Consider the following 15,364-nt stretch of genomic DNA (forward strand, 5'->3'; position numbering starts at 1 on the left):
AGAACTAATCTCCAGGGCAGTTCTTTTTTAACTCCTTCCACCTCTCTGGATAGCAGACACTTGTGCCATATGAGAATCTGCTTCTAAAGGTTCCTTCATTGCCAAACCAGTTTGGTATTTTGGGTGGGAGGCTGATGAGAAACATGAACTGTAACCCCCGCCCCCCCAAATCTGTGCAAAGTAAATTGTGTAGTTCTTTGGATCCCAGCCCATAGATTTGTGTTATGCTGCCAGATTGCAGAGTTATTTGTGCATTTTGCAGTCGAGTTCCTTGTGTTGCATGTAGCACCCATTGTGCTGATGCAGCCAGAAATCTATGGAATGGGTTGCAAGTCATAAACCATTCTGCATTGACTATGATTTTGTTTTGCTTACAATTTTAATGACATAAGCAAACCTTATTGGGGAAAATATTTAAAACAACTAACATTGTTTATCTAATGTTGCTTTGCTTTGTTTTTTGCTTTTGGTATCTGCTAACAAATAATGGCTAACTTTCATTTGGTTTTATTTTTTTTAGCAGTTATGAGGAATGTTGGTGAGTTTTCTGTTTCTCAGTTTCAGGCAGAACTTTCCTGTTTGATCTTTTTCTTTTTTTAACAAAAGTTAATGTGTTTATGTACAGAGATGCCTCCCCCTTTTAACACTTTGCATTTGCTTTTGCTAATTTTGCTTCGTTCAGTTAATGTGGTTGTTTACTGGGGTATGTTGCATGATTTAATTTGATCTTGTCATCTGCATTATTTGCCTTCCTAATGAACAGCTAACACAGACCAAGTTTGGTTGCTAGAACATTGGGAGCCAATTTAATTGGAATGCTTCAACTTTAAGAGACCATTTTTGTTAGAAACTGAAAATACTCAGAATACGACATGAACCTTTTACGTTATATTGGTCACTCTTTTTATGAATCCACAAATATATGAAAATCGGTTAGATGATTTGGGCTTTGAAATTCAAGTTGCCAGTGAAAGCTGATAGCTGTTCATTTGGGAGAATGATGGCAGATAGTAGTTTGTTGTCTGTGAACTTCATACCATCAAATAATTTATTTCCTCTTATTTGGCAATAGATTTGCTTCCCTTCTTTTAATATGAGACTCACCAGGCTGCATGGACTGTGCTGCCAATTATATCCTAATTCTTCTGCATGATATCTCCCTTATTGTAAGAAAAACAGTTAATAACTCTGGATAGTTGGATGTGACTATTGAGATGGTGCAGAGATTTTTAAACAGCTGCCGCATATAGCAACAATGAACCCTGGTGAAAATCCAATGGAAGAGGCTTGCTAAAGCTATTTTGAATCAGTAGGTTTAAACATGCCTAACAGTGTTTGATAAAGGCTGCTGTCCTTGAAATAGCTGGTCAAGATCCATAAATGACCCAATTGCTATGACCATTGCTGACAATTTCAGTAAACACGTTGTTTCCAGTTAGTGGTTTTCAAGACCTTTGATCCTGCAAAGGTAGTAATTCTAGATCCATTTTGTCTAAACAAATGATGTGCACAACAACAGCCACACTCCCCAAAAGTGGTGTCCAACATTACCCTGTTCCATGTTGGCATCTCACTCTGAAAACCTGATCCGGTTTCAGAAGCAGTTTGCTGCCCGTGTGGAACAGCTGTAGTTTTGAAAAAAGAAGATGTTGTGCCTTTAGGCTTACATACCCACATGATGGGATCTTATTTTCAACTAGGCATTGTGTCAGTATAGCACTCTCCCACACATTTTTGCTCTAGGACAGGAGAGGGGAACCTAGATGTTGTAGGACGACGACTTCCATCAGCCCCGGCTAGCATGGTCAAGGGACAGGGATTATGGGAGCTCTGTAGTTGCATCAGCAATATAGGTAGAGGGTTACGGGCAAGAATAACATCCTGGTTTTGCAACATGTTTGGGACAGCAAAAACAGTGAGGGTTGCAATCAGATGGCAGTCCATACGCACTTGGCTGGTGGAGTCTGTTTGCCTTGGCTGGTCACAGGCAGTGCAGGTTTGAGACTCAGGCTTAAATGAATTTAAACTGGTGAGGAAGATTGAACATGGGGCCAAGCAAAGCTCCACTATCCTTGTGTGTGTAAAATGACACCAGGCATCAGCTGAGGTCTTTTTGAGTTGGTAGAAGGCAGAAATTGAACAGCATTTTCCTCCCTCAAGCACTAGGGGAACTCAACTCTTGCCTGATGTCATCTTTGCATGCACAGAGAAGACCTTATCCTGGTAAGGACTGATGGTCAATTCTGAGTCAAAGGCTTATGAGCAGAAATAGTTTTGCTTTGTTTATTTATGAAGAAGTGATAGTACGTTTTAGTAACTGTGAGCTGCCTAGAGGACTTCGAAGCCTACCAAATGGTAGGAAATAAATTATCTTAAAAAAAATATTTATTTGTTTGTTAAATGTGAATAAATAAATGTATGTTTAGAGCAAGGAATTAGACCAATACTGCAATCCTAACCCCACTTACCTGGGAGCAAGCTCGACTGAATTCAGTTGGACTTTCTTCTGGGTAGACATGGTTAGAAGTGTGCTATAGGTCACATTAAATCATCATTTAATGTCCCTGTGGACATTATGAGCAGTCACTTGGCATGTGCAGCGTATTTTGCCACCCAAGTGCTTTCATTAAAGGCAGAGTTGGGCCTGGGTGGTAGTCTGAACATGAGTCCTTGTAGCACCTCTCAGTCTCTTCATGCTTGATAGTTAATTGGGAGAAACTGTTTGCCTGTGCTTTCTCCTTTTTCAGCATGAAAAAGGAATGGAATTGCAGTGCTGATGTTGGATTGATTTTTATTTTTATGTTTTAAAAAAATTATCCCTTTTTCTATCCCCCAGCACTTCGACCAATACCCAGTCAATAGTGTACATACCACAAGATATTATCCGAGCAAAGGAGATTATTGCACAGATCAATACCCTGAAAACTCAAGTTAGTTACTACGCAGAAAGACTCTCCAGAGCTGCCAAGGACAGATCCGCCAATGGGCTTGAAAGAACACTTGCCATTCTGGCAGATAAGGTACGGGATATGATCAAGAGTCCCTATGTCCCATTGTGGTCTCTCTGAATATACTGAGAAGGCAACCTTGGCTATCCTGTTTGAATATTAAGTTTTGACTGTAAGAGAACATGGCAAGGCAGTCTTAGTGGTTCCTCTGCAGTTCCTGAATTCATGATGGAATATGGAATGTAGAAAGAGTTGCAAACTACGTTGTTGTTTCAATCCTTTCCAGACACGGCAGCTTGTCACCGTCTGCGACTGCAAACTGCTGGCAAATTCAATACATGCGCTGAATGCTGCAAGACCAGATTATATAGCTTCAAAGGCCTCTCCAACCTCTGTAGAGGAAGAGCAAGTGGTGCTGAGGAATGACCAAGATACCCTGGTGGCCAGGTGGACAGGAAGAAATAGCCGATCTTCTCTACAAGTGGACTGGCATGAAGAAGAATGGGTAGGTTTGTTGACCTGGGATTCAGTTTCTATTAGCAGTCTTGCTGCTGAAAGCTTGAGGGGTATAGTTATACTACATCTCTCCATTCTGTAGATTTGGGTTTTCAAACTGTGGTCCAGGGATCACCAGGGATCCATGAACTTCACTCAGGTGAAGACACCGTGTGTCTTTGTTTCTGTGGTTGAAGAAGGGAGGTGGCACATCCATCACATTAAATAATAATATTGTATTTTATTGTTTTGAAATTGGAATTCTGTGGAATTTAAACTGAATTCAGTAAGATATATATAAGAAATAAAAGCAACAAAATTACAATTATAATCATAAATCTAGCACAGTACATTACAATTGCTGCAGAAAAGGCATGAATTGGTCTGCCAAGAATCTCAGCAATTTTCAAGTCGTCAGTGGGGGAAAATTTCGGGGAAAGTGCTGTTATAGGCACATTTTCTATGGAAAACAAAATCTGAAGACTAGCATCTACTATTGGAAGGCTCTTCAACTAGTCAGCCATCAGCTTTATAACTGATAAATGATGTTAACTGATATTCTTGTTAGGAGCAATGAAAAATGGTGTCATGAAGGCCAGTCCCCAATTAGTTTTCCCACCAAAATATGATCAGAATTTGTAGCCCTTGTTTATATTGGTATAAGACAGAAAATGATATGCATTATTTAATGGATTTCATCTCTCTTGAACTGCCTGTACAAATGGGAGCAACAATATCTAAACAAGTTTTCTAACTTCCCCGATGATGTGATGCTAAACTTATTTTTTTTATAGTGGAAAGCAAAGGATGCTGTAACATCTTGTAGGACTTGAATCAAACTGTGCAGTGTCATCCAACCAGAAACTGATGTTGACTGTTTTTTAATTCCGTTGCAAAGTTAAAATGGCTAGAAAAGGGTAGCCATATTCCAGTGGAATATGTTTTAAAGCACGTGTATTGAGCACCTTACAGGGAGAGCCTTGTAAATACGCCTTCATAACAAATGGAAAACATTCTCCTGAAAGATAATCTTGTGGCTGAGCCCATTGTGTTGATAAGTTTCTTGTTCTACTTTGGGCTTCTTCAACTGCTATTTTGACCCAAGATCCTTCCTGCAGTGAGATCAGAATGATGTAAACCGCCCCCTGACCCCTGTTAAAGTTACAGGAGTCTTTAGTTAGTCCATTTTGTTTTTCATTCCTTCCCAGGAAAAAGTCTGGGTGAATGTTGACAAAAGTCTTGAATGCATTATCCAGAGGGTGGACAAACTCCTCCAGAAAGAGCGTTTGCATAGTGACAGCTGTGAAGACGTTTTTCAGTGTGACACCAGCTGTTCTAGCAAGAAAGGTAAACGGGATACCCGTGCGTACTGGATAAAGCCACACACCTCATCATCTTCGTCATCCCCATCATCTTCATCCATACCATCCTCTGCATGCCATTGTCCCCAAGACACAAGTGCGTATGACAGCCATGGCTTCTTCCTGCTGCTCCTCCGCTTTGGCATATTTCTTACCCTTTTCTCCATGTGGTGTTTATGAGTAAGTGGCTGCATTTAGATAATCAAATCTCAGCTCAACAAGCTTCACGCACCTGCACTGTGCTCCTCCTTTGAAGCATGATTGAGGAAGCCAGCCAGGAAGCTGCAGTTAATGTTGGCATCAGAAACAGGTTCTGTATCTATGCTGAGCAGCTTTCAAACAAGGCCTGAGAGGGAGCCATAGTTTAAAAATGGCATCTAGGTCCTCACTTGTTTGGAAGCTGTTAACCAGTTTCCAGTCTGGTGGGCATGTGTGGCTGGTTAACTGTGGTTTTCTGGCATGCTTGCTTGCCTGTGCAGTGAAAGGAAGGAAGCTGGAGCAAAGGGATTGTGTGCAGGTACGTGAAACTTGTGCATATCTTGGTGTATGGAGCTGAGATCTGGTCATCTGAACGTGGCCAAAATGTATGCTGCAGGAGAGATGTGGGAGCCATTTTTCCTTAGATTTATTTCAAGATGCTACTTTCATGTTTCTCCTGAAACATGGGGATTAAGGTCTCCTCTACATAGGTCCTTCCGCTGATAGGGTGTTTCTAAATAAGACCAATGGGTCAAACAGGGAATGTCTGCACAAGAAAAGCCAGAGGAGTGAGTAGAGCTTGGGTTGACTGTTTTGCTGAAGTGAACTAGGCGCTAACGCAGTGACAATGTGAGGAGGTGTGAGAAACTGCTGGATTCTGCTTTGGGGCTTTGGCAAAATCGCTTAACAGCATTTTCTGTTTAGTTCTATATATTGCTAATTTGTATTTGCATTGAGGACTTCTGGTTCATAGTTCATGCTCTTTGCTTATAGTTCAGAAAATTATATACTGTGTAATATTTCTGTACATCAGGTCCCTGCAGTTGAAAGGTTCAGGCTGTTTTAGTCTGAATTAGATTCTTCTGTTTCACCCAGCTGATAGCGGGGCATTCTCTGTTGGCCTCATTCCTGTATATTTGTCAGAGTATGGTGACTCTTAGGACACTTCTCATGTTCCTCATTGTGACTACATAACTAGGCCCCATCAGGAGTGTGGGAATTTGCAAATTGAGCATATATTTAGGTGACATTGTTGAACTTCTAGGCCTGAGTTTCCCAAAGTTGGTCTCCAGCTGTTTTTGGACTACAACTCCCATCATCCCTAGCTAGCAGGACCAGTGGTCAAGAATGATGGGATTTGTAGTCCAAAAACAGCTGGAAGCCCAAGTTTGGGAAATCGTGCTAGGCCATATTTCCCCTTGTGCTTTGATTTGTTGGCTTGTAAATGGTTAGAGGAATTGTATTTCCAAGTGTACACAGATTTTTTTTAAGTATACACGTGTGTGATGTCTATATGTTACACCTGTGTTTCTGTAACAAATGTGTAACTGATTCCTTCACCTCACCCCATGCCGATCACAGTGTGTAGAGCTGCCCTGCCAAATTCTTTGCTGTGTTACATTGAAGGATATGTTAGAACTCAATAGTTTCTTTCGAGGACTGAGAACAGTCTGCTTTCTTGTATGACATTTCAAAACAATTCATACAACAATTCGTATGAGAAGGCAACTGAAAACTACCTTTCTCATACTGTATTTTCATTATGTGTCTTCACAACAAATTTGTATTTGTGATTTCACACAGTCATTTCATAATTAATATTTCTGAGGTACAATTTTTTTAACAGAGTAAAATGCTGTCTCATGAAATAATATTTTTTTTTCTTTTAACTTATTACGTGCAGAACTAGTAGTGTATGATTTGTCAAGCTTCGTAACCTATAACTTTTCTGTGTTTCTAGTTATTCATTCCATATGTTGTTAAGAATTAGCAAGATGCAAGGATGAAGAACTGAGTGTATTGATCCCTATGAAATAACTTAGATAACATGAAAACCAATGCCTTTCAACTGTTTGCAGATTGAATTTAAATCTTAAACTTCTTTTTTTAATAAGCTGTGTGACAATATGTGTGGGGAAGATATATTGTCTGAATCAAGTAATTGCTAAAGAACTTTCACATCAGAGTGATTAAGAAACGGAGTTCACTCAATGCAGTCAGTATCTATTATACAGCACAGTACTGTATAATTTTTGTATGTGGCAAACATTCTCTCTCAAGTCATCAAATGTTTTCTGATAATGTGTTGACTGAGAACCATTGAAATTATGGATCAACATGTTTCAATGCTTGCCGTTGTGCTCAGCTCAAGCTGTGCATCATTGCTTTTATGTTTACATGCACAGAGGTGCACTGTTTTCAATTCCAAGTAGTTTAATTTGCAGTCAAAGGCATACTGAGATGCTAGAACGGCTTCATGTGGAACGTGTTGAAAACAGGATGTTTTTAACTTTATTATTTATAGCGTGCCTGATGTGCTAGACGCTATACAAGTTAAAAACAAACCTAGTCCCTGGCAATGGCTTATAGTTTAAAGATGCAGCCTGAAGAATGAGCTAGGGAATGACAATGGATCAGAGTAGAAAGAGAGAGAAAAGAAAGCACATGTAATGACTGAAGAATTATGAAGCGACTTATATTTGAAATGTGAAATGAGACAGGTAGTCAGCCAATTTAAAGATTAGTAAATAAGGGAAATTATTTTTTGCAATGATCGTAGCCTATTCTGATTTGAGTTTTGGCCATGTGATTAGATGGAGAGAAGCATATTATAATTTGAAAGAAAGCCAGTGCAGATTGGAAAAAGCTGTTGTTTACAGCGAATCGCCCTCTGACTTGAATGGAAGAAGTATGAGATCAATAATGCTTGAGAAAAGAGATGCTTTTGTTTCAGAAATTTAGTTGTCATGTGAGTAAATCCTATACCCATGTTATAAATAGGTTTGGAGAAATACAAGGAGCCAAAGAGAGGAAATGGAAGAATAGTGCTCTCAGATTAGTGCCCTTAGAGAACACGTCCCAATTCACCCAGGACCAGCTTGGTACAGTTCAAACACATAATGTTTGTGCAACTTCAACACATGCAGTTTCTGGTAGCATCCCTTCATTCATTAGTTTTCCTCTAACTGCTGTTTAAAAAGTTAGCTTGGTTCGAGAATGGCTGAAAGTGAATGCCCAAGAGGCAGCTTCCCTTTCTTCTTTTCCAAAGCCCCAAACTAATTTAAATGGGGAGGGATCTTAAAAGGCACCTTGTGGTTTTGGTGGGAGGAAATGGCGGAATAAAACTCACATTTGTTCATACAGACCTGTTGTGTGCTTGGCAAAATAATAAGTGAGACATGATCTTCCAGTTCTAGTTGATAGCATCTCTTCCATTCATTTCAGTGGGAATTGGATCCAGCCTTAATTTTGGGCACTCTGGCTCCTAAAAATATGACCTAGATATTTTGAAACCTCTGTTTCATACATTGTATGGCACAAATTCAAACTTGTCACTGAATATATGAATGATCCTGAAGGAGATGTGCTTAGTCTGTATTCCTTGGTGAGCTAGTCTATTAAAAAATACGTGCATTTGCAAACAAGTTTGTCATATTCACACTTTACAGTTTCAGGCGCACATGTAAAGTATCTTAGGTGTACACCTAAAAATGCCACATGTGTGTATTAGGGTTACTTAATGCACCCAAAAACTCTTGCCAATGTTCTGCTATTCTGTTTAGCTGCTTTTAATGCAAGTCATTAAGCTAGTGGTTCTCAAACTGTGTTGTCTGTGGCTCACATACAGCTGTTTCCAGCAGACTACAGAGACCTATATTTCTCCTGTTGTCGTGCTCACGTCTCCTCCTAGTTTCCAGTGCTAGAAATAATTTATAACAGCTTGTTGTACCAAGCACAAGCGGTTGTGGAGTATTTTATGCTGGCACAATCAGGAGGAGAGGTGATCAGTGGTAGTCTGTCTGTGGTGTGCCACTTTGCAGAAAAAAAGTTTGAGAACTTCTATACTAAGCGTTTCAGTTGCCTATGTTTAAAATGTGTTGCTTCCCCTTAATCATGCATGTTGCACCTCCATTTTTGTGCAGATTGCAGTCCCACTCCTGAAGAGTCTGGCCCAGGTATGTGTGTGTTTTCTCCCCTCCATTCACAGTATTTGCTTCTGAAAACTGCAGAAGAAAAAGGTTGTCTGTGCATCTAACACAAATGACTTTTGCTGATGCTAATTTGGTACTGCTACGTGAATAAAAGTATTTTTGCTGTTAGGTTAGTAGGTGCAAACTGGCCTTCCTTGCCAATAAATTTCAACACACAGTAATTATGTGACAGGAAGATATTTTTAAAAATATGCTGGAAGGCAGTCATATGTAGCTGCTACTGTCTACTTAAAACAGGTGTTGCCTCTTTTGTGTATGTCTGCAGAGTGCTGGTAAAACTGGTTTTAACCCATTTGGTCAGAGGCTACATTGAACCACCTTCAATTTGGGTTTGTTTGTTTGTTTGTTTGTTTGTTTGTGTGTATGTTAATATTCTGTGGTTCTTTACTGGGTGGGTACAAAATGCTGAGTAATGCTTGTTTTGTTTTCCCCCTTTCCTTTAAAATAATGCTGGGAAGCAGATGAGGCTGGAAGCATGTGACTTGCCCTAGATTAAGCCAGAATTTGAACCTGGGTATCCAAACCCAACACATTATCCTTTGTGCCATGCTGGCTGATCTTGAGAGAAGAGACATGAGCCACCTGATAGCATATTACAGAGCTTGTGGGGGGGGTAGGGGCCAGAATTCTCTCTTTTTATATAAAAAGAATTAAAATGTGTTCAGGTTTGTGTGCAGATTGTTTTTTAAGTTTCCATTTGTTTCCACAGTATAAACTGAATACCTACTATAATTGAGTTTTTGTCTAGTTAGCTTGGCTATTTAGAAATGTTTTGTAATTTCTATACCCTGAAAATGGCTGTGCCAGAGAAACCATCCATTGCTCCTTTTTAAAAAAATGTCTATAAAAAGCACTTCAGAACAAATACATCAATAGAACAACCTTTATTTTTCATTGCATAGATAATCTTATTTAGAGTACCAGATTATTTTGGAAAAACTATCATAAAAGAGCAGCTTGCCTACTGTTAAAAGAATCCAGCTGTGTTCTGAGGCATAGGACCCAAATAACTTTCCGTGTCTGTCTGTCTGTCTGTCTGTCTGTCTGTCTGTCTGTCTGTCTATCTATAGGATGGGACACAGGTTTAAGATACCACAGTACAGTGGTACCTCAGGTTACATAAGCTTCAGGTTACAGACTCCGCTAACCCAGAAATAGTACATCAGGTTATGGATTTTGCTTCAGGATGAGAACAGAAATCGTGTTCCAGCAGCAGCTCTGGAATCAATTAAGTACTTAACCTGAGGTATCACTGTACTTTATGGTATTCTAAAAACAACTTTCCACAACTGCCCTTCATTTGAATGGCTGTTAAGGAACAGAGAGTACTTGCTTCGAGAAGAGCAGCTTGTACCAGAATGCTGCACATGCATAATAAACCATAGGTTATTTCAGACAATGGCTTACTGTTACATTCTAACAGGGCCAGTGGGTTCAATTTATGGCAATAAGACTCTTCTACTTTGTCCCAGTGTGGATGTAACTATTCTCTAGAACTAAGTTTAACTCTTCCTTGATGCAAATTCCACCAACTGTCTCTTACCCATGGTGTAGCATTACATAGGCACATGACTTACCAAGGTTAGCTTTAAACAGGTTTTGCAAATCAGTTTCAAATCCTGATTTCAAAGTGGTTAAAAATCTAACCCTGGTTAGCATTGGCATAGATGTAATGTTGCACTACAGCCAGTTCGGACAATGGAGAGTAAAGGCATGCATGAGCCATGGGCCTACTTCCAATCACTCAACCATGGCTTAAGAGATATGCAGCCTTAAATCCATACCAGGCCTTTAAGTTGTGTTAGTATGTTTCTTAAAAGCTGTTTCTTTTGGAGTATTTTTAGTTTAAAAATTATATATTGCCATTAATTCCCTCCTCCTTCCTTTTGAAAACTGCAGGTGAATGGAGTGAGGCCCTTTACCCATTGCTGACAACACTCACAGACTGCGTAGCCATGATGAGTGACAAGGCAAAGAAAGCGATGGTCTTTCTCTTGATGCAAGATAGTGCCCCAACAATAGCTCTTTGCTTGAGCCTTCAGTACCGACGGGATGTTGTCTTTTGCCAAACTGTAAGCAAGAAAGTAGAATTCATACATTAGACTTTGGATACCTTTTTTTAAAAAATAGAAGAGTAACTTTGAAAGCAGTAAGAATTACTACACATTTCTGAACAATCCCCCACCCCACACCGACTTCAGCAGCTTTGGCTGCAATCTCTCCTGGGCCTAGATCCTTTTGAACTAGAGAATGTTTTAATACAGGGGGGCAGGTAGCTGGATCTGACCTTCATTAGGACATTTAATCTCATTATACAAGGGACACGGGTGGTCTAAACCACAGAGCCTAGGGCTTGCCGATCAGAAGGTCGGCTGTTTGAATCCCCGCAATGGGTTGAGCTCCCGTTGCTCGGTCCCTGCTCCTGCCAACCTAGCAGTTCAAAAGCACACAGTGCAAGTAGATAAATAGGTACTGCTCTGGTGGGAAGGTAAACGGTGTTTCCATGCACTGCTCTGGTTTGTCAGAAGCGGCTTAGTCATGCTGGCCACATGACCCGGAAGCTGTACGCCGGCTCCCTCAACCAATAAAGCGAGATGAGCGCCGCAACCCCAGAGTTGTCCGTGACTGGACCTAATGGTCAGGGGTCCCTTTATACTTTTACAAAAGCCAAACACGATATGCAGCAATTGCTATCTGGATTGGTCATTAGTGGGGGTGGGAGAGCATGGCAGGGAAACTGGTGCATTGTTTTGCATGTTCGTGCACACCATATATTTTTTTTAAAAACCCCTCAAGTTTTCTTCACAAAGTTAAAATAGGAACAGTGCTTCACCTGGGATGCATCGTAAAAAAAGGGGGGTGCATTTAGGTCAGATGTGGCAGTGCTGGTACATCCAGCATTAGTTCTCCCTGTCTCCAATGTGGTATAGCATTATTACATAACTCTATTAGTACTCTGCTTAAAAGGTAGAAACACATCTATTTATTTCAGTATCCTATGGGCATTTTGACCTGGGTGGGGGGAGAAATTTCTTGCCAAGCAGAGCTTCTGTTTCTAAATAAATATAGGACTCCTGAAGTGTCTATATTCCATCCTCAAAAGTTTATTATTTAAAGCACATTAAAAGGAGCCAATGAAGTTAGGTATACAGATCCTTCTTTAAAATTAGGGAGTGGGTCACTGGTGTCCTACCTCTGGCACGAGGGTTTTGGAAGGTCTCTTCATAAGTCTTCGGTTACTTCATTTCTCTATTCTCTTACACAGCTCACAGCCCTTATCTGTGGCTTCATTATCAAGCTGAGGAACTGCCTGCATGATAATGGATTTCTGAGGCAGCTCTACACCATTGGTCTGCTGGCACAGTTTGAAAGCCTTCTGAGCACTTATGGTAAAAACTGGCTGGGGCAAGCATGTCATATCCTTTTACGACTTACTGAACTTCATTCAGTGCAGAGTGTTGGCAAGGTGCATGCAGAGGGTTAGAAATCTCTTGTTGATCTGCAACAAAAAGAAATTTAGAACAAAACTATGTTGTAATGTGGTATTTGGTACATACAATATTGTGTAACTAAAAAATAGATGTGTGATGACCTTGGTTGAAATACAGAATACCCAGCAACCAGCTTTTGGTTTTTATGAAGCAACTATATATAGTAGGTATTGATTATACCACATCAGAAATCAGTTTTGAAATGGTGGAAATTTTCAAAAAGGTTGCCTATTCTTCAAGTTTAAAAAGAAACACTGCTGGGCATGCTTATGATTGTGTCCTTCCTTAAAAGTACAACTAAGTTTTACTTGTTACAATCTTCCCTCTGCCCCCCCCCCTTTAAAAGGAGTTTAGACATTAAGGTTGAAGAGTACACCAGATTCACAAGGGCACATTGAAAATAACTATTTGTAATACTTTGAACACAGAACTAAAGCAAAACACACACACACACACACACATTTGGGGGGTGTTCTTGAGCATATTGTCCAAACTATATATATTTTTTGCAAAAATTCAAATGAGTATTCTCCCAAATTGCTTTTCTCTACAATTCCCAAGTTATAAAGGCTGTTGTTTATAGAGTTGTTAAATTTTATTTATTTAAAGTATTTTTTATACCCCTTTTCATAAAAATATCAGGGGATTCATAACAAAAAAAATCACTAAAAATACAGTGAAATAATAAATTCATTGGCATCTACAAGTCCAGGTAAAAACACGTTAAACAGTTATTGCAATAGTATTGCAAAAGCTTCAGAGAACTATTGAACTTATATTAGATGCCTAAATGAGATTACTGTTGAATCAGATGGGAAGTCATTGCACAAATGGGCCCAGTGACTGGTAAAAAATAAGGTACAAAGTATCAAGTTCAATTGAAACCAATTAAGATTACTAGAATGAATAAAGGTGGCTAGCATCAGAATGTTAAGATCTCAAATTTTCAAATTTTCAACCTGTAATTAAAGTGTATTAATTTTTGCAACCCAGCTGAGGTCGAGAGGATTCAGGAGTGTAACAAGAGTCATTTTATGCGGGGTTGTGTAAAATCGGGAAATCACATATGTTACACAACACATTTTCTTTTTAATACTAGGGTGTCTGAATTCAAGTCAGTTGGCAATAGCTTTTTTATATATATTTAAAGTATGACTACTTATAATCCCATTCATCTTTTCTTTGTTTAGGTGAAGAGCTGGCAATGCTAGAGGATATGAGTGTTGGGATAATGGACTTGAGGAATGTAACGTTTAAAGTAACTCAGGCCACATCAAATGCATCTGCTGACATGCTACCAGTCATTACAGGAAATCGGTAAAGATAAAGGGCAGGGGAATGGGGAAAGAGAAGTGAAAGCAAGTTTTGCTTCAGCTAGGACACTTGAATGGCACAGAGAAAAGTAAAGACCTGGGCAAATGCATAGTGATCCAGTACAGAAATACGTTTTGAGCTGGTTTTATGGAATGGCCCTAAACCTTTAACCTTGACCTGCTTAACTAAATTAGGCTATATTTCCATTATTTTTAAAAAAAATATCTCTGAGATGATCTTTGGTGTGGTGTTTAACCCATATATTTGTTAACAAGATATACAAAGTGTGACACAAAACTGACCTGCTTAATATTATTTTGAGGAGAAAAGTCAAGTTTTTCAACATGGGCACAGAACGTTCATATTCATAAGAATATGAAGTGGCCATTTCCTACTCCAGAATGCAATTATTTTGTTCTTTCCTTTGTGATTGGTCTTCTCTTTTCACTCAAAATACTGCAGATGTGGTCTAAAAAAATCGTTTCGTTTCTATTCCATTCCCTGAAAGTGGAAGATATTAGCCTTCTTTGGGTGACTAATCAATATAGAATAACTATGGGGAAAGTTGGCGGGAGCAAGTCCCACTCTTGTTCTATGCATATACTTTTCTCTTTTTTTAAAGGTAGGCATAGAGGCCCTGTGTGTATAGCTATACATAACTTACCTTACAGGGTGGTTGTTAGGATTACAGCTGGATAATGCAGGTAAAGCGCTTTGAACATTTGAAAGTGCTATACAAAAGTCAACTATTATTATTTCCCTCTAAATCAGAGCTTTCCAGACATTTCATGTTGGTGACACACTTTTTAGACATGCACAAATTGGCAACAAGGTACCGTATTTTTCGCTCTATAACACGCACCCGACCATAACACGCACGTAGTTTTTAGAGGAGGAAAATCCGTAGGCATGCCACCCGTAGGCATTCCCTCCATAACACGCACAAACATTTCCCCTTACTTTCTAGGAGGAAAAAAGTGAGTGTTATGGTGCAAAAAATACGGTAATTCAGTTTTAGTAGCAAACAAACAGAGGTTAAACTAACTCGCATGGCATACCTACACACTGAAGACACACAGTTTGGAAAGCTCTGCTCTAAATACTATCAGAATCCCTGCTTTTAGGGTTCCTGATCACATGAAGAGAACCCAATGCACATACAGTTGTTTGAGCAGGAACAGATCAGAGCACACAGATCAGGAGCAGAGCCTGTGTTTGTGATTCTGCTCCCTCATCCATCTATATTCAGGAAATGTTGGGGTGGGGAATCTAGTTAGCTTTGCACCTAACTATTTGAATTCTGTCTTCAGCTCAGTACAGTTCACATCTATATAAAGATTTTCCTTCACCGTTATGGCCTGATATGCATACTTTACTCTTGGACTTGTAATTAAAGTTCAGAACCTGTCTAAAGGATGGTGCTTGTAGAGATTTAATATCAGCTGTGGCTTAGGGGTAGGCCAGAGCTCAGTGGTTGGAACATTTGCTTTACATGCAGAATGTCCCAGGTTCAATCCTCATCATCACCAGGTAGGGCTAGGAATGTTGCCTTAAGCCTTGGAGAG

The 15,364-nt window shown here is 39.6% G+C and overlaps 1 protein-coding gene and 1 long non-coding RNA gene across 33 annotated transcripts in view; one reads left to right on the forward strand and one right to left on the reverse strand.

Annotated features, from left to right (window-relative positions):
- Positions 1–15,364, forward strand: part of INPP4A (inositol polyphosphate-4-phosphatase type I A) — a 105,551-nt gene that overhangs the window by 72,326 nt on the left and 17,861 nt on the right. For 10 of the 31 annotated variants that reach the window (XM_083610549.1, XM_083610554.1, XM_083610525.1 and 7 more), the window contains 7 exons: positions 2,837–3,020; positions 3,235–3,453; positions 4,652–4,901; positions 8,926–8,958; positions 10,894–11,066; positions 12,260–12,383; positions 13,676–13,802. In XM_083610549.1, the coding sequence (XP_083466675.1) occupies positions 2,837–3,020; positions 3,235–3,453; positions 4,652–4,901; positions 8,926–8,958; positions 10,894–11,066; positions 12,260–12,383; positions 13,676–13,802 (1,110 nt within the window). Of the gene's footprint in view, positions 1–520; positions 539–2,834; positions 3,021–3,234; positions 3,454–4,651; positions 4,902–8,925; positions 8,959–10,893; positions 11,067–12,259; positions 12,384–13,675; positions 13,803–15,364 lie in introns of all 31 variants that reach the window. The other 21 variants (XM_083610528.1, XM_083610538.1, XM_083610539.1 and 18 more) reach the window with 5 other exon arrangements.
- Positions 9,864–15,364, reverse strand: part of LOC310761267 — a 30,482-nt gene continuing 24,981 nt past the window's right edge. For both annotated transcript variants that reach the window (XR_014547284.1, XR_014547285.1), the window contains exon 3: positions 9,864–11,064. This is a non-coding gene — a long non-coding RNA (uncharacterized lncRNA). The remainder of the gene's footprint in view (positions 11,065–15,364) is intronic.

The sequence above is a fragment of the Podarcis filfolensis genome (assembly GCF_964270895.1).
Source record: "Podarcis filfolensis genome assembly, chromosome: 4".
In the NCBI taxonomy this organism is placed as follows: domain Eukaryota; kingdom Metazoa; phylum Chordata; class Lepidosauria; order Squamata; family Lacertidae; genus Podarcis; species Podarcis filfolensis.